The 21,418-nt window shown below is 42.5% G+C and overlaps 1 protein-coding gene across 17 annotated transcripts in view; it reads left to right on the forward strand.

Annotated features, from left to right (window-relative positions):
• Positions 1-21,418, forward strand: part of KLHL3 (kelch like family member 3) — a 271,050-nt gene that overhangs the window by 154,221 nt on the left and 95,411 nt on the right. For 10 of the 17 annotated variants that reach the window (XM_072728520.1, XM_072728519.1, XM_072728521.1 and 7 more), the window contains one exon: positions 17,498-17,617. The exons of 3 other annotated variants lie outside the window; for them this stretch is intronic. In XM_072728520.1, the coding sequence (XP_072584621.1) occupies positions 17,498-17,617 (120 nt within the window). Of the gene's footprint in view, positions 1-750; positions 1,108-17,497; positions 17,618-21,418 lie in introns of those variants that run through there. 4 more of the 17 variants (XM_026001315.2, XM_072728533.1, XM_072728532.1 and 1 more) reach the window with 4 other exon arrangements.

The following is a 21,418-nucleotide window of genomic DNA, read 5'->3' on the forward strand; positions in this document are numbered from 1 at the left end:
GCATTAAGGAAGCTTCTAAACCCATTTCTGTGGCTAACCAGTCACCAGTGGCTGATTGCCTAAATTTCCTCTAAGCCTCTTGGCTGTGACCAGGAGACACAGACTGGCCTTTGGCCTTCCCAAGATGGTGTCATAGAGTTAAGTCAGTCTAAGCTGAGGTTCAGCAGCTGGAGATGACAGGATGAAGATGGGGGTCCAGTGGGAGACTTACTAGTTGCAGCCACAGCTTCAGTTACATTTCAGTGCTTTAGGAAGATATTTTAGGGCCGTGCTATGAAATTTGTGGTCTTTCAGTATGGCATAGGTTAGTCTAGCGTGCGCAGTGTTCCCTGTGCTGCAATGCTCTTGGGCTCCTTGAGGCACAGTAGGGTTTGTTTCAGTTTCACCCCTGTCTCTTCATAAAATTTCTCTCTGCATTCTCAGCTCTATCTGGCTCCTTCCCCCTAACTTGTCTCCATCCGTCAGACTCTCAGAGCTACTGTAGGTTTTGTGAGGGGGAATTGGAACAGGAGCTGTGACCTACAAGCCAGTTTGCCCAGGTGGATAGACTCCCCGGCAAGCCGCAGAGAGGCCTCCTCACTCCAGCAACGTGGCCGGCCCAGGGCCTCGCAGCCTGGGGGGCGGGGGCGGGGGCCGGGCTGGGGTTTCTTGGGCTCCGGAGGGGGAGGGACAGCCTGAGCCTCTGCAGGTTGGGCACAGGAGGGCCCCCCCCCTGCCCGCGGTGGGCGAGTGGCCTGAGGCGGGGATGCCTGGGCAGCTGGAGGCGGCTGGCAAGGTGGCCGCGCCCTGGGGTGGCTGGGGCTGCGCTGTTCCTAGGAGACGGGAGCAGCCGGCCGGCGGGGGAGGGGAGCCAGTGGGCTGCTGCTCTAGCAGCTGAAAGGGCTGCAGGGAGCTCTGGGTAAGACGTTTGCTGCTGCTGCTGCTGCTGCTGCTGCTGCTGCTGCGGTGGAAGCTGCTGGGAGTCAGTCAGAGGCGGGAGGACCGAGAGGGAGGAGGCTGCGTTCTCAGCCAGCCATGCTGAATCACTGTTGCTGAGCGCATCTCCCGCGGCTGGCCCCCAGCGCAGAGGGCGCACCCGGCTGGGCCTCGCCTCATGGAGGGTGAGAGGTATGTATGTTATGAAGTGTGTGTGTGTGTGTGTGAGAGAGAGAGAGAGAGAGAGAGAGAGAGCAAGCGCGAGCGAGCACGAGCGGGAGCCAGTGGTGCAGCTCCTAGCTTCTGTGTGTGTACTGGCCAGGCAGGGTGGGAGACCTGGCCACTGATGGGTCCCAGGGGGCGGCCGGGGCAGGGCAGGGAAGCCTCTTCGCAGAGACCTGAGGCAGGACTGGGCTTACTGGGCAGCGGTGCCCCCGCAACAGGGGACTTCCTGGCTGGTGCTCGGGTGCAGCTTTAGCAGGGGATGAGTCGGGATTGCCTTCCCAGGCCGTCTCAAGGAGGCGTTTCCCTTTCTTGGCTACTTTCTGGGGGGTGGTTTTTCTTTGGTGGTGGTGGGGTCTCTGATGTCACATCAGGGCTGGCCTGGCATGGAGTGCTTACATGTTCACACCAATGTGCTCAAATCTGAAGCATACCATGCTCATGTCTATCCTAAAAGGATGTGTGTGTCTGTGTGTGTGTGTGCGTGCACGCCCGTGCGCCCATGTACACAGTTCAAATAAGAAGGGGAGAAACCCATTCAGGTGACACTTGCTCTGAACTGACTTTTATTTTCATTGAAAAGTTTATGGATGATACTGGAATGTATGTGCTTTAGAGGAACTCCTGCTCCTTCCATCAGGGATTCCCGTGAAATAGGAATGAACAGAAGGGAATTCAAGTACTTTGTTGAGCTGGATCTAACTAGCAAGAGTTTATTTTCCAGCAGGCACGTGCATAGGCATTTTAAACTATTATCTAAGGGTCTGATTCTTTTATTTGGGAGGTGCTCTGTGCAGTGTGGGGGCGGGTCATTCCTCTGTGCTAAAACGTCGTCTCCTCCTGTTGTGTCAGCCTCTTCATTCTGTAGGTCTGCAGTGATAGAGAACAAGGCTTGCCATTTTCCTTGAGGGGAGGCGAAGGCCCCGGGGGCCTCAGTCATGGAGGGGTCAGGTGTGGCACCACAAACAGGAGGGCTGCTGCTTTGAGTTACTAGTTTGATGCAGATGATAACAGGCTGGTGAAATGATAACAGGTTCAGCTAGCTCAGCACTGGAGATTACCTCAATAAACACTTTCCTCCGCACATACAGCCCTGACTCCTGCATCCCACAGGGCTGGGTGATGCCATTAACCATCTCTTGACCCTGTTAGGGTTGGCATGGTTGTTGGACGGCTTCCTGTCTGATGAGGCCCCAGAGACTGCGTTTCTTGGTGTGATTCCCACAGGAAGAGTCTGGGACTTTTAGTCTGAGCATGCTGCTGATGTACTTCTCTCTCAGTGCTTTTTGCAACAGGAGCTTAGAGGTTGGACTCCATGTGGCGTGCTGGGCAGCAGAGCATCTGGAGGCCTATTTCCTTGGCTGGTAGCAGAGATGGGTAGTGTCCTCACCTTCCATCAGTCTGATAGCTAGCAGAAGGGCAGGGGTGATGTGAATGGCGGTTTAGAGATCAGGCCCGATTTGCTTGACTGGTGGCCTATCGGGGCTGAAAGGTCCTTGTGAGATGGGCAGTGGATCAAAGTACTGCCTCCTGAGCATTTTGGGGCATCTACTGTGTTCCTGTTCTATTTTCAGAAATGTAATGAGCTTTTGCCCTCTAGGAGATATCTTGTTCTTTGACACTCTGGGGCCTCCCTGCTGGGATGGCTCGTGTCCTGGGCTTTATGACCCCTGGATTTTGTTTTTCCTCTACTGGAGTCAGAGTAGGCAAGAAATCCAAATTGAGCAGTGTTTACCACATCACCCATTACCTTTTGTTCCCACTTCAAGTCCAGCTTACCATGTCAGGCATTCAGGTCTTCAGAAATCTGGCCCAGTCTGCGTTCCCTTTGCTCACCCAAAATCCCCACACCCCGAGCGATGTTTTGGTCTCTTCTATGACCACACATCCTGTGTACAACTCTATCCAGTTCCAGATCCTTCGCTCCTGGAGCTCCTTTTACCTGGAATGCCTTTCCCTTTTTCTTTTCCAAAACTTATACATCTAATAAGGCTGTTTTAAAACCCTACTCTGTGTTGAAAACTTCAGCTTTTCTAGTTCAAAGTGATGTTCTTCTGAATTCTAGTCTCTCCAGTTTGTATCTGTAGTTAGGGTTAGGAGATACTGAATAATAAGCGTCCTCACCAGATGTTCTTCTGCTTTAGTTTCATATATCTTACAAGTCCCTAGACTCAGAGATAGGTCCTCAAGGCAAAAGACGGTGCCTCTGCCTCTGAATGCTCCTCACGCATTGCTGTGTGGCTGCGTGCATAGTAGGTGCTGCATAATTATTTGACGATTAGTTGATAACTTTTGTGGAAAGCTCTGATAATGAAGATGAAAGTTGGTGAGAGAAGAGATTGAAACCTTTGGCCAATAGGTTCATCTTTGGCTATCAGCCTTATTATCTCAGCACGGGTCGTTGACCCGGTGGAATGCTTTGTAGGCAGAGAACAGAGGAAGCGGCCTTGTTTTATAAGTTCCCTGGGAAACCCAGGGCTAGAGAAGCCGAGTGACTGGCCTAGGATCACATGTTAAAACCTCCAGCGGCTGGAGGAATCCTGAATCTGTGCTTGTTCCACACTTAACCTGCTGAAGTTTAATTGGGGCTGTTTTTAATGGTTAAAAACAGCCAAGAGATTTTTAATGAACAGTTTTCTTTCTTTGCCATGAAGGTATGAAAATAACTTCTCCCTTAAAGGGCTGTTAATCGAAAGCATGGGATTTAGAGTAACACAGACCTTACAGTGAATCTTCTTCATAAACTGTGTGACCTTGAGTGTGTCACACTTTTTCATACATAATTTTTCTTTTTAGTTTAAAGGGAATAATAACAGGATCTATACTACACAGAGTTGTTGTCAAGATCAAATGAGTTGTTGTCAAGATCCTAATACATAAGAAGAAGGATCTAGTAAAGGATCTTTTTGTGGTACAGACTCAGTATTAGGTAAATGGTACTTGTTATCTTTGGTGTTCATCTATTGCCCTCTTATACTGCGCGACTCATGCTGGGGTTCTACCTGAAGCTTATTTTAAGGACTTTCTGTATTTATCATCTGAAGCAGACTATGTGGGATTTTTCCCATGAGAAAATTAGGGAATGCTTATCAGGTCCATTTTCTTGCTTCTATCCAAACCATGCATTTCCTCATAGTGAGATACAGAATGGGACTTGGCATTCCTTCTGCTAGGTTTCCCCAACACCTACCTTAATCCTCCTTTTCATAGATATCCTGAGGCATCTGGATGTCTTAATGGTTTGGAATCATGAACTGGATACACTTGTCCAGCCAAAATCTCAGGAAGAACCTATGAATTTGCCCTTGCCTTTGCTGTATCCCCGAAGCTGTCCAGCTCTCTAAAGAACTTGCTGATGCTAAGATTCCCCATCTCCCTTTGTGAAGAATCAGTGTTTCTTCGTCAGTTAGAGGAAGATGATTCTTCCTTCTGGTTTGTGCAGGAGCAGAGTTTCTGGGTCTCAGCTACTATACTGACAAATTGTGTATATGGGCCTGTGTGTTTGTAGAGCAGATAGACATTGAAAATGGCAGTTACTCTCACCATTTGGATTTTATTTCAGTTCTGGAACTCAGCTTTGTGGGCTGAGCACCTTATTTATACTCCAGAGATGGGTGGTGGTGATAGTTGCACAACATGAATCTACTTAATGCCGCTGAACTATACACTTAAAAGTGGTTAAAATGGAAAATGTCATGTTATGTATATTGCCAAAATTAAAACATTTTTTTTTCCAGGAGCACCTGGCTGGCTCAGTTGATAGAGCATGCAACTCTTGATCTTGGGGTTATGAGTTTGAGCCCCATGTTTGGTGTAGAGATTACTTAAAAATAAAATCTCAAAAAAATTTTTTTCCAGGCACAGTGTCTATATCTGCAAAATTTGCAGAGAACAACTTTGGGAAGAAGCATCATTAAAAAGGGGAAGTTAGTTGGTCATTTTTCTTAAAATTATGGTTTTCTTCTTTGGAAGCAATGGGATGCATCCGCTTGAGAGAGGTACCATGCATCCAGCACTGTGACATGAAGTGGTGGGAGCAATTCTCAGGAGAGTGACTCATCTTTACTAAGGAGAGTTTGTTCTGGACCTCAGGGAATTTCAGAGCCAGAAGAACTTTTTTCATCCTTGACCCATGAGCAGAAAGATCATATTTCTTGAGAAGACATGACTTAGCTGATATTCTCAAAATGCTGAGTTTTGCATTACCAGATAAAATGTCAACAAGACCCAGGGAAGAGCAGGTATTGAGCATCCTTGCCTTTTCTCTCTTCCCATGGCATATCCTTGAGTCCTCTCCCACCCCTAGTAGTCATAGATAGAAACTTTTGTAGATATTTTTGGGCATCATTGCTGCCTGAAGCAGATGTGCATTTCAACTATGATAACTGAAGCCAAATTTTCCATTTTGTAAATATTTGTTGGTGAAGTAAGGTTTTTAACTGCCAAATGCAAAGTCAGTGAAGCCTCTTGATTTCCCAATACCCAGATTTGGGTGTTGAGGATTTTGCTTGCTAGGTTTTAGATGGTTCAGCTAGAGGCAGGCAAGAACATTTTGGAGTAAGTGTTCTAAAGCTAGGGCTTTATTTGATGAAATTTGCCATTGTAGAAGTGACCTAATTCTTTTCAGTTGCTGGGTGAACCCTAAAACTAGGTTAGACTGAAAAAGAGCATTAATAAACTATAATAAAAAATACCTTGAACATGCTTTATTCTTGGACATTTTCCTGTTCAATTAGTTCAGTTCTTAAGCTAGAAATCTGTAACTTTTTATCATTTATGAGGATGTTCAAGTCTCTCAATACAACTCTCCTGGACTTTTCTTTTTAACTGATAAAAGTCCATCACAGCCTCTATCAAAACCACACACACAGAAGAGTTCAGCTGTCCTATTCAACCCAAATAGAAGCTTGGCTCCTAAAATGCCACGTGACAAGGGATGTTTTTCTCTTTTAGTCTTCCTCTCTCCTTTTCTCATTCTGTCTTTCTGCATGCAAGTGTTTCTCTTGGGTTTTACATTTTTACACAGCCCGTTTAAGAGACCCCACCCCCAGTCCCACCTTACCCCCACCCAGCCACTGCCACCCCAGCCCTGGGTTTTGAAGGAAATTGCCTAGGAATTGGGCTCCTATAGGAATGTGATTAGCAACATACCTGTCCTGGAGTTTGTTCAGCAAGGAGCACATAGTAGGAATGGCAGCAGCTGCCCTCCAGCTTTGACAAATCATGATAGATGGATGTGGACACGGCTTAGTTCAGTATAATTAATAGTATCAACTCTAATAATACACACTGCAGTTTCCCTGCAGTCAGTGGAGTGGAGTAGTGCTATGCCACGGGTCCTGTAGGGTTCAGTTCTTTCTGTTTGACCTGACTGGGCTGTACAGTAAAGAACTTCCGAGAGTGGGACATTATGCATTGAGCTTCCTTGGCCAGACAGGCTGTGCACATTGTCCCAAGTCATTGACTATTGCTAGTAAGGGCCTAGGCCCTGGCATCAGGTAGACCTGAGTTTGAATGTCAGTTCTCTACCTAGTAGTTATACGAGACTTCCAGGCAAGTTTCATCTCAGTGCTTCAGGAAATAAATAGGGCTATTCTGAAGATGCAGTGAGATCGTGAAGGCAAAGTGCTTTAACATATTATTAGCTTTTGGTAAATGCTGTTGATAACTGTTAGCCAGAAGCTATAGCTTACTGATGCACATCTTGTGTGTGCCTGTGTGGGCTGTCACAGGGGCTTAGCCTGATGCTGTGAATATTGGCAGCACTATTGAAAGAGTATGAAGAATTAGGGGGCCTTGTAGTGGCCTGTGTGTAGGTGGTGGAGGTGGTGTTTCTTGATGGCTCCAGTCCTGAATCCTGCTGCCTGGATATCTCCAAGGGACAGGCCCTTTATTAACCCAGGGGTAGAGATTTAAATTTGGTCATTTTGGCCTTGAAATTTAGGATTGGGATACATACTAGATCCATAGTTGGTCCAGAGTCCTGTAGGTATGGAAACCCTGTTTTGTCACTGTCCTACTGCTGCCCAGACTTGGAGAAGCAGAGTCATGCTGATGAACTCTTCATGAGAACCAAAAGTACAACAGTCAGAATGGCGCCTTATTAATTTGCAGTGAAGACTACTACTGTCAAGATGCTCCTGAGGGCCTGCTACCCATTTTTTTTTTTTTGCTTCCTTCCTGGACCAGATTGATCAAAGGCTGCATAGTGAGCTAGGGACTGATGTATGACATTCAAATATTTACAGGCTTCGAGCTGTCCAACAAGGATCCCACCTGAAGCTGAACCAGGTCAGACCATGATGCTTAAATCATTTCTTTCCTAGATAGTGTGCAATGAGCTGGACAAGGGGCTTTCTCTGGTTCTTGTTTTTCAGTTTCCGTTCTAAACAGCGCTTTTTTTGTTGGGGGATTTTAGGGTGTTTGACATAATCTTAACTCTGACTCAGAGCTGTTCTGCCTTCTTTAGGTGACATTGTCTCTTTATTCTCTCTCATCTGTGGCTTGCACATAATGTGCTTGGGCTCTTTATGTGTGGCTCAGCATCAACCCATGCTCTCTGACCTTGATTTGCATTTCTTGAAGACTTTCAGAGGAGATGCAGTGCCTAACAGTCAGCAGCATTTCTGGGTCTCCACTTTCTTGTCGTCCATGTTCCCTCCTACCCTAGGTCCTCTGGAGCTCCTCATTTGGCAGATCCCCCAAACTCCCTGCACAGTCAGCCAGCTCAGAGCCTTTTCCATCTCAGCCTTGCTGACAGGCTTTCTATAGAAGTGTCTTGTCTTTTCTATTCCTTGCATGAATTTTCCTGAGCAATGGGAAGAGCCTGAGAATTGACAGAGTAAGTAACTACCCTTCATGCTTTCCTCCCTCCTCTCTAGTTGATGATGCCTTTCTCTCTCCCTGTGTCCTCTTTATTTCCTATTACCAGTACAGGGGATTAGACTAGCTAAGAAAGAACCTCCCCTCTCTATTATGGGGGTCCAAAGAGGGGAAGTTGAGAAGGACAAAGCCATAATTATTTTGATGAGAAGAAATGAGGAAAGATGGAATAGTTGGTAGTTATACCTTACTTACTTACTTATCTAGTTATTTACTCAGTGATTATTTATTGAGCACCGCCATGTGCTAGAGCTCAGAATACAGAGGGAAATAAGACACCATCCTTGTTCTCTTGGAGCTCAAAGTCTAGAGTTGGCACTGGTGTACTAGGGCCAGCACTCATCCATTTGCAAGAGCTGCTTGTTAAATTGTCACGAGTTTTGTGAGTCATTCTATGAAGCCTAACCTTTATTAAAAATAAATTACATAACTTAATCATAAGTTATAAACAAGTATAATGAATACCTCAAACTCATCACTTCTAGTTATTTTACTGTGGTCTATGCCTTTTAGATTATGTCTCTTGTGTCTGTATAGTGGAAATACTGATAGTAGTATAATGGTGTGCTGTTATACATCTTTTTCCAGCTCAACATGTTCAGTAACATCATGTTTGTAGCTCAAAATCTGCTACAGTGGGAGTATTTACACCATGGAAATTGGCAAATGTTACAAATCAGGGCTCTCTTCCTTGAAACCAACTGTTAAACATGCACCGTGTGGGGGAGGCAGAAAAGAGGTAATTACAATATTATATGGAGGAAAGCAAAGAACAGAAGGGAAATTAATCTAGTGGGTAGTGGAGGATGATAGGGAAGACTTCCAGCAAGAGACTTGAAGGGCTAGTAAGAATGACAAGAATGAATAGGGTAGGGCAAAGGAGCCTGGTATATTTAGGCAGGTGCAAGTATTTTAGTACTACAGTAGCAAGAAGTCTTCAGGACAATGATAGAATTCTGAAGGGCCAGGCTAGGTCCCTGAGATTTATTCTGAATGCAGTGAGAAACCCAGTAAGGGGTTTCACATAGAACATCCCTTGCTCACACTGACATTCTGTAAAGGCCTCTCTGGAGTTAGGGAGGGTGTTATCTTAGTAAGGCAGGCAAGGGATCATGATGGCCTGGGCTGATGTTGTGGTTGCAGTGACTGTGAGATGGATTAAAGGAGTGCTTGGTGCTATATGTGAGGGGTTTGAGGGAGGGGGAAAGAGGATATTAAGGATGACATCCGAGTTTCTGCCTCTTGGATAGGTGAGTGGGTGGTTGGTTTTGCCTCTGAGATAGTACAGAAAGAAGAAGAGGCTTGAGGAATAGTAGGGAGGGTGGAGAGCCTCAGTTTTAGATAGTTTTAGTATAAGTTACTGTGCAAAATATGAGGGAGTCAAGACAGACTTTGGGTATGTGGATCTGGGTTGTAGAGAACAAGGGAGGGCAGGAGAAAAGATGGTGAGAGGTGGTATGCTGAGAAGGCCTATTATTTAGAACTTAGATTTTTTAAAAAAAGAATCATTTATTTATTCATGAGAAACACAGAGAGATTGAGAGAGAGGCAGAGACATAGGCAGAGGGAGAAGCGGGCTTCTCACAGGGAGCCTGACGTGGGACTTGATCCAGGATCTCGGGATCACGCCCTGAGCTGGAGGCAGATGCTCAACCGCTGAGCCACCCAGGTGTCCCGATATTTTTATTTATAACTTCTGTATTTAAAAAAAATAACTTCTGTATTTAATATTTTATGTGTATTGATTTATAGTTTAGCTCTGAAAACTGACCCCACTTTTGCTTTTTAAAATCATTAGCCTTGGAGCCATTGGATGGGGCAGACTATTCCACTGTTCCACTCTGCTCTACTATTTATCACTTGTAAGGACAAGCAAAGGGTTTTCAGGTCAGAGTTCACTGATGGCAAATATGTTATGAGGGCCTGTTATGGGCATGGTGCCATGTGGGGCAGGCTAAGCCATGTAGAGTCCTTGGATTCGTGGTCTTTGTCCACCGGTTATGTCGAATCTAGTATAAGAGGAGTGGGTTTTTAGATAGGTGCCATGAAAACATAAATACAGGACAGTATTCTGTATGCAGGATTAGTTATAGGACAGAAATACTTGAGGCATTTAGGGAAGACAGAGATCACTTAGGACCAAAGTATTCAGAGGACTTCACAGAAGAGACAAAGCTTAGCTGGTTCTGGAAGAGCAGGCATTTAGACTATCATAGAAGAAAAGGGAGAAGGAGTCTGTCTATAGTGGATGATTCATCTGGTCAGTAGAAAATGGGTACTCAGTAAATATTTGAGTAGAAGATAGGGCTAGGATTTAGGTATAGTCCAGGTCAAGGAAGACCTTGAAGACCTTGATACTAAGCAAGATATCATGACCTTTATCCTGTAGGCTGCTGCTGTTTCAGTGTTTTAGCTATGTAGTCCTTTGAAAAGAAGGAAGCAGCAGGCTCTGAGTGAGCCTCTAGCTTACATTCTTCATGGGCCCCTGAAGAGACCTGTGGGCAGTGAGAATCTGAAAGATGTGATCTGAATGACTTTTTAGTGATTGATTTTGTGCACAAAGCACTTGCAGGGAGGGCATCTAAAATGGGAGACAGCCACTGTAGTAGGACAGAGGGGAGAGGCACTGTCATAGGCTTGACCAAGGGAAAAGAGAATTGGATAGCCTAGGAAGGAAGGGCCAGCTGTGTTCATCCTTCTTTTTAAAACATTTTTTTAAAGATTTATTTATTGGGATCCCTGGGTGGCGCAGCGGTTTGGCGCCTGCCTTTGGCCCAGGGCGCGATCCTGGAGACCCGGGATCGAATCCCGTGTCGGGCTCCCGGTGCATGGAGCCTGCTTCTCCCTCTGCCTTTATCTCTGCCTTGTCTCTGCCTCTCTCTATATATATGACTATCATAAATAAATAATTTAAAAAAATTAAAAAAAAATAAAGATAGATTTATTTATTTATTTATTTATTTATTTATTTATTTATGAGAGAAAGAGAGAGTGTGTGTGTGTGTGTGTGAGAGAGAGAGAGAGAGCGAGTGAGGAGGGGGCAAGAAGGAGACAGAGAATCTCAGGCAGACTCCTGCTGAGCACAGAACCTGACGTGAGGCTCGATCCCATGATCCTGAAATCATGACCTGAGCTGAAATCAAGAGTTGAATGTTTAACTGACTGAGCCACCCAGGTGCCCCTGTGTTCATCCTTCTTAAAACTATGAGTCTTGGCTATCTCATATATATGACTTATTGGATGACATCAGTGAGAATGTGAATTAGGTCTGGGCCAACTTGTAATACTTTGTTTCTGTGGGATATTGAAGGGGTTGTTGGCATTTTTACCTGCTGGGCTAGAGGAATTACTCACTTCCTGTGTTCACTATGGCACCATTGGTGGTTCATGTAAATATGTTTAATAACATGACAGTGTGTAAAATTAATTAAGCTAATAAGCCAGATTTGTGGTGATCTGACAAAGTTGACTAGTCTAATTCTGCTGCAGCTTAAATGGTAAATGGCTTTGATGGCCATTTCTGTATACTTCTATAAGACAGAACAAGGATACTGCCTGGCCCATGCTTTCTCACCACATCTGTTGTTGCTGACACATTTGAATCTTAGATACGGCTCAGCTTGAAAGTCACTGAAACTCTGGACGTCTCAGCATAGATGAATGCTCCTTTGTTAAACAGTCAGAGGTTCAGATCTGGTGGGAGGGGCATATATAAATTAATATTAACTATGGAGAGAATTGGGTGGTCTGTATGCTTCTTGCCAGATGGTGAAACATCGAAGGCTGACTCACTTCAGTTGGACTGGGTGGGAGTTCTTGAAGCCTAGTATGGTGTTTTTTTTTTTTTCCTTTAAGTGTTCTTAATGAGTAGATCTATATACATATGTACGAAATTAAGAGGATCACACCACATTTATGCATTACATACACAAATATTTGGAGGATTCATGGAGGAGGGTGGTTGAAGTGAATTAAAGATCAACTCTTCTCCAATCTGTGGGTAAGACTGTATTTAAGTCATAGTAAATTTTTAAAGAAGTTTTTAAGAAGACTTCCGAAGAAATTAAGTCACTGTCCTATCTCCAAAAGATGTTTTATGTATACATGAGATCTAGCATAGTGACCGGACATTTTTCCTTATTCTTTCTTGGTATTGATGAAGAATAATATGCTACAGCTTCAAAATAATAATCTTTCTCAAGCCAGACATCCTGCAGACCGGGGCAAGGATCAGTTACATCTTTGTATCCCCTAGTGTTGGTTCCAGCTCTATTCCATATTTTTCAAAAGCAGAAAAGCAGTCTGAAAACAGACATTTCTGAAGACCTTGTATGATTTTAGTAGGGACTGAAACTTAGGAACTGATCCAAGTTGGAGCCAATCTTTACTCCTGGAGAAATCAGCCAGTTTGTGCTTTAGAATAAGGGAATTTGCTAATAAAGGCTTTTTAGTGGAAAACGTTTTGTGGCCGAATCTGCCTAGAGAAATGTGGGTATTGTGTGTATGTGTATGTGTAATTTTGGCTAGGTCTGGCCAGAGTGAAAGATCTTATGGACCTTTAAAAGACAAGAGAGTAGGAATATGCCTCTATGTGATCTGTGTTTCATAGGTGAGAGGGAAATCTGCATCTGCTGTGTCTAGGATCATGAACTGAGCACACCGGGGCCTTCAGAGAGTGGGAGTGGGCTATCTGTGGAGACTAACTAAGATCTGGTAGGGATGGAGGGAGAAAAATTTAGGGGAGGGAATGGTGGCATCTAGCAATTTGGCCTGAGCACATGATCCTAGACTGAGGCACGTGTGTGTGTGCGCATGCACGTGCGCATATATATGGACATGCTGGACGGTGTAGACTGTGGTGAATAGCTTGGGCTGATTCAAGTCAGACACCTGAGCTCGGTTCCCATCTCTGCAACTTACAATCTGAGTGATCTTGTCCAAGATTCTTAACTTTTCCTGCTCCCTGGAAGGTCATTGAGTTGCCAAGAAGCTGTACCTTCCAGAACCCAGGAATCCAGAGTCTACTCCAGACTTCCTTTGTTATCACAGAGGTGCAGAGTAGGAGAAGGAAGAGACCTTAGGATCTTTATGATGTCCAGCCTTGCCCCTGGATCGAGTGTGGAAAAGGCTCTGGATATAGTGGGGAGACCAAATGTCCTTCCCCTAATCAGCCCAATAGTTGGGCTGGCTTTGGTATGAATTGCTTTTTGTTGAACTTTATCCTTTGAATAGGCAATCTGTGTTTGAGACCTTTTGGTAAACACAATATTGTATTAGGGCTACATCATTATTGGACCATCTTGGCAGGCCAGAAAGTACAAAGAGCAACACCACAAAGAGGAGCAAGCCTTCCCGTTCCCTGGTCGTACTGGAAGATTGTTGTCAGTGCTTTCAAAATAACCCTATTTGGTCTACTTCTATTCTATATATGTGAAATAGAACTAATAATGTCTGTCCTTTTAAGAGCTCTGATCTTACTAGGTCCCTGTCAAAAGCCTTCAGTGGTTTTTCTGATCAATACCAAAGTATATTTCCCCCCCTTGGCTTTTAAGTCTCTTTACAATTTGAAGACAGCACTTAATAATGAATATTTGTACAGTCTTTTTATAGTTTCTAGATTTGTCCCGGGAATGCAAGTATGGTTTCATTTTAGAAAATATATTAGTATCATTTACCACATTAAAAGATTAAAGGGAAAAATCCATATGATCAGCTCATTAGATTCACAAAAATGTTTGATAAATTCAGTATAATTTTATGATTAAAACCCAATAAAATACAAGGGAATTTTCTTATCCATTTTTGTTTTTTTAATTTTTATTTATTTATGATAGTCACAGAGAGAGAGAGAGAGGCAGAGACACAGGCAGAGGAAGAAGCAGGCTCCATGCACCGGGAGCCTGATGTGGGATTCGATCCCAGGTCTCCAGGATCGCGCCCTGGGCCAAAGGCAGGCGCCAAACCGCTGCGCCACCCAGGGATCCCACAAGGGAATTTTCTTTATTTGATTAAGGTCATCTGTAAAAATCCTACAACAGACATGCGCAATGTGGAAACATTAGAAACATCTTTAAAATCAGGAAGATAACAAGAATATTAGCAACTTTCTGTTCAACATGTGAGGCCATCCTAGCAGTGCAAAATTTCTTTCAAAAAAAAATTAGAGGCCTAAGAATTGGAAAGAAGGGAAAAAACCCTCTGGCAGTATGTGCAGGTTAATATGATTGTTTACATAGAACACCTTATTGACTCTTCAGACAAATAAAGAAATAGGAACATTTGATAAGGTGGCAAATAGTGGCAAAATAGTAATTTGCAATAGTAATTTGCACAGTTGCATTTTATAAAAAAGCTGTCTCATTCAGAGACATTCATACAATTCAAAAAATATACCATTGCTATTGTAAAACAACAACAGTCCTAAAGTACTTAGCAAATTTAATCAAATATGTATAAAGTTATCATATAGAAAAATATAAAGTTTTAACATTAAAGAAGATTAAATAAATGGAGAGAGATATTCCATGTTCATGGATTGGAATACATAATATCAGAAAGATGTGAGTTCTGTCCTAATAGATCTATAGATTCAATGCAGTTTCCATCAAGATCCCATGAGTCTTTCATAGAACTTAAAAAACTGATACTAAAATTTGCATGAGGGATCCCTGGGTGGCGCAGCGGTTTGGCGCCTGCCTTTGGCCCAGGGCGCGATCCTGGAGACCCGGGATCGAATCCCACATCAGGCTCCCGGTGCATGGAGCCTGCTTCTCCCTCTGCCTGTGTCTCTGCCTCTCTCTCTCTCTCTGTGACTATCATAAATAAATTTAAAAAAAAAATTAAAAAAAAATAAAATTTGCATGAAAGAGTAAAGAAACTGGAATAGTGAAGACACATTTGAAGCATAATAATAGGATTGAGGATTTGCTCTGTCAGGTATCAAGCCTCATAATGAAGTGACAGAAATAATGTGGAACTGGCATAGAGACAGATAAACTGACCAATGGAATAGCTTAGAGAGTCTGGAAATGGATCCCTATATTTGGAACTTTGACATATGACCTATGGTGGCATGACAGGTTAGTGGGAAAAACAAGTGTTCAGTAAGTGGAACGTATGGGAAAACATTAGATCTGTATTTCACATCATGACATAAAAATCAGCATCAGATATGGGCCATTAACCAAAAACAAAAATGATAAAATTTTAGCGCCTGCTTTTGGCCTAGAGCGTAATCCTGGAGACCTGGGATTGAGTCCCATGTCAGGCTCTCTGCATGGAGCCTGCTTCTCCCTCTGCCTGTGTCTCTGCCTCTCTCTCTCTGCCTCTTTCATGAATAAATAAATAAAATCTTAGAAAAAAAAGAAATTAGGTAAAATGAATGTTTAAAAAATGATAAACTTTTAGTAGAAAATAGAAATTATCTTTCTGGCCTTGGTGTAGGGAAAGACACTTTTTTTTTTTTAATCTTAGGTAGTGAATATACAGTGCAATATTGGTTTTAGGAGTAGAATTCGATGATTCATCAGTTACATATAATACCCAGTATTCATCACAAGTGCCCTCCTAATACCCATCCCTCATCCAGCCCATCCCCCACCTAGCCCATTCCCCCTAGTTTGTTCTCTATCATTAAGAGTCTCTTGTGGCTTGTTTGCCTCTCTCCTGTTTTTCTCTTCCCCCTTCCCATGTGTTCATCTGTTTTGAAAGACACTGATTTTAAAATAAATAATGCTTGTGGGATTTCTCATATAAAATTTTTCACCTTTGCTAGGTGTTCCTTCACCTTGATCACCTGTTTTTAAGATTTTCTTTGCCTCCCTAAGCATATTACTCTAATCCTATGCCTTTGTGCATCTCTCGATATTTATCTTCCTGTGCTCAGGTAACTTCCTTGCCCCCAGAATTCAGATAGTCCCACAGTTCAGATGACCATGGCTTGTATTTGCATATTGAACTGAAGGTGGGACAGGAAGCCAAAGGAGGTGTCTATCATGGTCAGATGAACTGCAGGTCTTGCATGCTGGTTGTATTTGAATGTTCTAATAGTCACAAATTTCATTGTAAGATCTGTAGAGATTATTAGGTCTCTGGAACATTCTCTTAACCACAGAAGCCCCTTTCTTAAACCAGTTTGCAGGTCTAGGTGGTAGCATGTAGGGAGGCACACCATGCAAAGGTAAAGCAAACTATCTTTAAACTAGAATTTGAATGAATTGTGAGTCCCCAAGTCTACACAAGTGGAGAAGTTTCAGTTTTCCTCTTAGAACAGGTCCTGGACTTGATCTTGGAGCTGAATAATTTAATCAATTTTGGGGGAAAAAGTCCTTTTTGTGATTCATTCCTTTGCTAATTTTTTTCCATCCCCCATAAAGCTGAAACCCATTGCTCAGGAGTAGTTGGACATCTAGTTGGCATCCATAGGAATCTGAGTGTTTTGTCTTCAGTACCAAGGACTTTGAGGTTATGAATGACTCTTGCTAGTCTCTACCTGCTCACTTAGTCCATAGAGACAGGCCTTCTTTTCATAACAGTGACAGTTCCTTGTCTTTCGATGGGATTATGCTTTCCCAGAAGCTTTCACTCCTGTGCCGTTGTTCTCCCTACCACAGCCAGTGTGATCTTTCTCAAGCGCAAATGTGCTCACTTCTCTCTCCTTTTGATGGCTTTTCATTGTCTAGAAGCTGCTTGGAAGTCCAAACTCCTTGGCTTTGTTACTATGACCCTTACTGGACTGCTCTGTCTTCTAGCCTTTAGTGTTGAAGCTCTCCTAGTTTTATTGAACTCCTTTGACTCTTTCCCTTTAGGTTTCTATGTATCTACTCTTTGCCCTGCCAGGGTGCTCTCCATATTCCTTCTTAACCTGTCTTATTTTTACTCTTCCTTGAGATTTCTGCTCTCCCTCAGCTTTTGGGAAGTTTCCCCTTATCCTGCCAGCACTGGAGTCATTGCCCATCCTCTGTGCTTCTGTGCCTCCTGTCCAATCATAATAATGAAGATATGATGTTTAGGTGTTTGCTTGGCTTCCTCCTACACTGGGCTCAAATCTCAGCTTTGTGAGAGCAGCTGTCTCTTACCTTGTTTGTTGTGTTTCCTCAAAATACAGTGCCTGGCACATGGTAGGCTCCATTGAATGTTGAGTGGATAAGTTTCCCTGTGAAGTGAGTGTGAAGCACTTAATCTTCTCCCATGCCCCCACCCCTTCAGAGGTGGGCAGAGCATAAGGACTTCTCATAAAGTCTGACTAAGGACCTGGCTTCCACCAGCTTCCACCAGAGGAATGTTCTTTGCATTGGAAGATCCTGCAGAAATGGCTGACCCAATGCATTTCTTTCCCTGCTGGGTCTGTGGTGAAGAAAACAAGCTGACAAAGATGCTTCTGGTGGGTGGGCAATTGCACTGAGTTGTGGCAGCTGGGCAAATGGGTTTACCAACATGTGATCCTCTCTTTACCCTCCCACTCCCTTCCTGTTCACAGCATCAAGCTGAGCTCCCAGCCCCCGGTTCAGGCCGGGGATGATGAAAAGAACCAGAGGACGATCACTGTCAACTCTGCCCACATGGGGAAGGCGTTCAAGGTTATGAATGAACTGCGGAGGTACTTTTCCTATTTTGCTTGTGCCCTTTTGGGAAGAACTTGGTGAGTGAGCGTCATCAGGCACTGAGAGCAGAACACCACCAGCTTAGTGAATTCTCACTTTCCCCCACCTACTCACAGTCACTTGGCTTCTCCCTTTAAACTCCATCAAGACAGAATGGCTTTCAGAAAGCTTTCTCTTTCCTTTGTATTGATTCAACACCTTTCATTTGACTCTTTAATCACAGGGGAATAATTTTTTTTTAAAAGTTAGAACAGTTTTGTTCATAAATTTGGTTTCCAACCAAACCAGCTGCTTGAAGACCAATAGTAGAATAATGACAATACTGATACATAGTTGCAGATTAAAGATTGTGGGTGATACACGTTTTCTTTTGGCCACCTCCTCTCATTCCTTGATCTGAATTTAGCTTTTTACAACAGCTAAATAAATGGATGATTACCTAGTGTTTTCAGTGCAATTTAACTCTGTAAAGAAAGAAATGAAATGCAAATGTACTCATCCTCTGCGAGCTAATGGTGAGGGGTGTGCAGGCTATTTATAAGGCCAATAGGTACCTCTGGTGAGCTTGTTGCAAGGCAGATTCAGGACACTGAACATGTTTTTTGTGCAAAGGCTGCACGCCCAATCTCCTCCTTATCAGGGAACTCAAAATCTTCCTTTGCCCATGGCATTATTTATAGCATACTTCACCCTATTGTGAGCTATACTTGTTAATCTCCTCTTTTCTCTGCCATTTATGAGCTCCCTGAAGACGGACAGCTTCTGAATCATTTTGATCCATAGTACGCAGTACTTCATAGGAGCCTCAGGGCATTTACCAAAGACACCTAGAGGCCCTGACTAGGCTCTGGGATGGGTATGAGTAAAAAAGTATTAACAGTTCAATGAAAATGATCTTCCTATAGTATAGAATAGGTGTTATGAAAGAGAAATGCATCAGGTGCCTGTCAGGTGATAGATATACAATAGTTACTTATTTCCAAAGGGGTACTATGAAAGCAAGTATAACATACCACAACTTTGGAGAACACTTTCTAAAGGGGATGGTGCTTGAGCTAAATTTTGAAGGATAAGAAAGAGTTAAGGAAATAACAAGTGGTGGGATTAAGGGGAAGTCTTTCAAGCAGAAAAAAATGGGATAAGTAAAAGGACATAGAACTGAAGATGTGTTTGTTGAGTAGTGGGGCTAAACTACTTTTAAACAAAAATTTATGTGGTTCTGTATTTGTTTCCTCCCTTCCCCTTTTTGCGGGATCCAGTCTTTGCCATTAAAAACCAAGTTAAATTAAATTTGTCTTATGCACTACTGCTCAGTTTTTATTAGGCCTCCTGCCAGATTTCCTGGAGGCTCTACCCACTGTCATCTTAGGCAGTGGGCAGTGCTGATGTTCATGCCTATGGGTACAATTCTCTTGTCCCTGAAGAACTTGTGTTGTGTTCTATAGATACCAGTGACATTCCTCATTTAGTTCCCTTCTGTATGGCTTTTGTCTGATTTAAGATTCTAGGTCTCTGAATAAACAACCTATATTTACATTTCAAGGAATTAGAAAAAGAAGAACAAACTAAGCCCAAAGTTATCAGAAGGAAGGAAATATTAAAGATTTTATTTATTTATTCATGAGGGACAGAGAGAGACAGGCAGAGACACAGGCAGAGGGAGAAGCAGGCTCCATGCAGGGAGCCTGATGTGGGACTCCAAACCGGGACTGCAGGATCACATGCTGAGCCAAAGGCAGATGCTCAACCACTGAGCCACCCAGGTGTCTCAGAAGGAAGGAAATATTAAAGATTAGAACGGAGATGAATGAAATGAGACTATAAGGACAATAGAAGAAAAAAAGAACGAAAGCAAGAATTGGTTGTTTTGAAAAGATAAATGTAACTTTAGCTAGACCAAGGAGAGAAGACTCAAAATTATAAATGAAAGTGGAGACATTACAACTGATACCGTGGAAATACAAACGATCCTTAGAGGCCACTATGAACAATTGTATGCCAATGAGTTGGATAACCTAGAAGAAATGGATAATATCCTTGAAATGTACAACCTACCAAGACTGAGTCATTAATAGGGAGTCTGAACCAATCAGTAATGATTAAGGAGATTGAATCACTAATCAAAAATCTCTCAATAAAGAAAAAGCCTGTGGCCAGATGGTTTCACTGGTGAATTCTATCAAACATTCAAAAAAGAATTAATGCCAGTCCTTCCTAATTCTTCCAAAAAACTATAGAGGAGGGAACACTCTCAAACTCGTGTTAACAAGGCTAGCATTACTCTGATACCAAAGTCAGATGAGGACACTACAAGACAAGAAAACTACAGGCCAGCGTTCCTGATGGATATTGATGTAAAAATTCTCAACAAAATACTAGGAAACTGAATTCAACAGTATGTTAAAAAGATCATATACAATGGCCAAGTAGGATCTATCTCTGTGTACAAAGATGGTTCAACATATGCAGGTCAATAAATGTGATACACCACATTAATAGAATGAAGGATAAAAATCTCATGATCCTCTCAATAGATGCAGAAGGTGTTTGGCAAAATTCAATACCCTTTTATGATGAAAACTCCTAACAAATTGAATCTAGAAGGAACATACCTTAACACAATAAAGGCCACATTTGAAAAATCTACAGTTGCTATCATACTCAGTGGTAAAAGATTGAAAGTTTTTCTTCTGAGGTCAGGACAAGACAAGGGTGCTCACTCTCACCATTCCTATTGAACAAAGGACTAGTTAGTCAAGAAAAAGAAATAAAATATATTCATATCGGAAAGAAGGCTGTTTGCAGATAATGTAATCCTATTTATAGAAAACCCTAAAGATGCCACCAATAAACTCTTAGAACTGGTAAACATTTGGTAAGCAGGATACAAGATCGATATATAAAAAAATCACTTGCATTTCTATTCAGTAACCATGAGCTATCTGAAAAAGAAAACAATTCCATTTATAATAGCATAAAAAACAATAACATATTTAGGAATTTAACCAAGGAGGTGAGAGATCTGTACACTGAAAACTATTATGCATTGTTGAAAGAGATTGAAGAATACAGAAATAAATGGACAATATCCCAGTTTTATGAATTAGAATTGATATTGTTAAAATGTACATAATACCCAAACTCCTCTATAGATTGAATGCAGTCTCTATCAGAATTCCAATGTCATTTTTTTTTTTTGCAGAAATGGGGAAAAATTCTAAAATTGTATGGAACAGAAAACCCTGCATAGCCAAAGCAATCTTGCAGAAGCAGAGCAAAGTTGGAGATACCACATTTTCTGATTTCAAATGATATCACAAAGTGTAGCAGTCAAAACAGGATGGTATAAACACAGACCATGAAACAGAATTGAGAGCCTGGAAATAAACCCACACATGTATGTCAACAAATATTTGACAAAGAAGCTAAGAACACTTCATGGACAAAGATAGTCTCTTCAGTAAATGGTGTTAGGAAAACTGGACAGGCACATGGAAAATAATATAATTGGACCTGTATCTTACCCCACCAAAAAAGTTAACTTGAAGTGGATTAGAGACTTAAATGTAAGATCTAAAACCGTACCGCTCTTAGAAGAAAACAGGAAAATCCCATTTTACACATGAAAATGCATTTTAAAAAATCACGGAATCCCACAGAATTCTAATATTTTCCCAGTGCATTAGGCATCCCTTAGCCCAGTTAATTTGACACATAAAACTAGTTAACAATTACAGTCTTGTTCTTCCTTTTTTCTTTTTTTCAAATGGAGCACAATCTGTATATGTTTTCCCAAT

This window comes from Vulpes vulpes, chromosome 12 (genome assembly GCF_048418805.1).
Source record: "Vulpes vulpes isolate BD-2025 chromosome 12, VulVul3, whole genome shotgun sequence".
NCBI lineage: Eukaryota > Metazoa > Chordata > Mammalia > Carnivora > Canidae > Vulpes > Vulpes vulpes.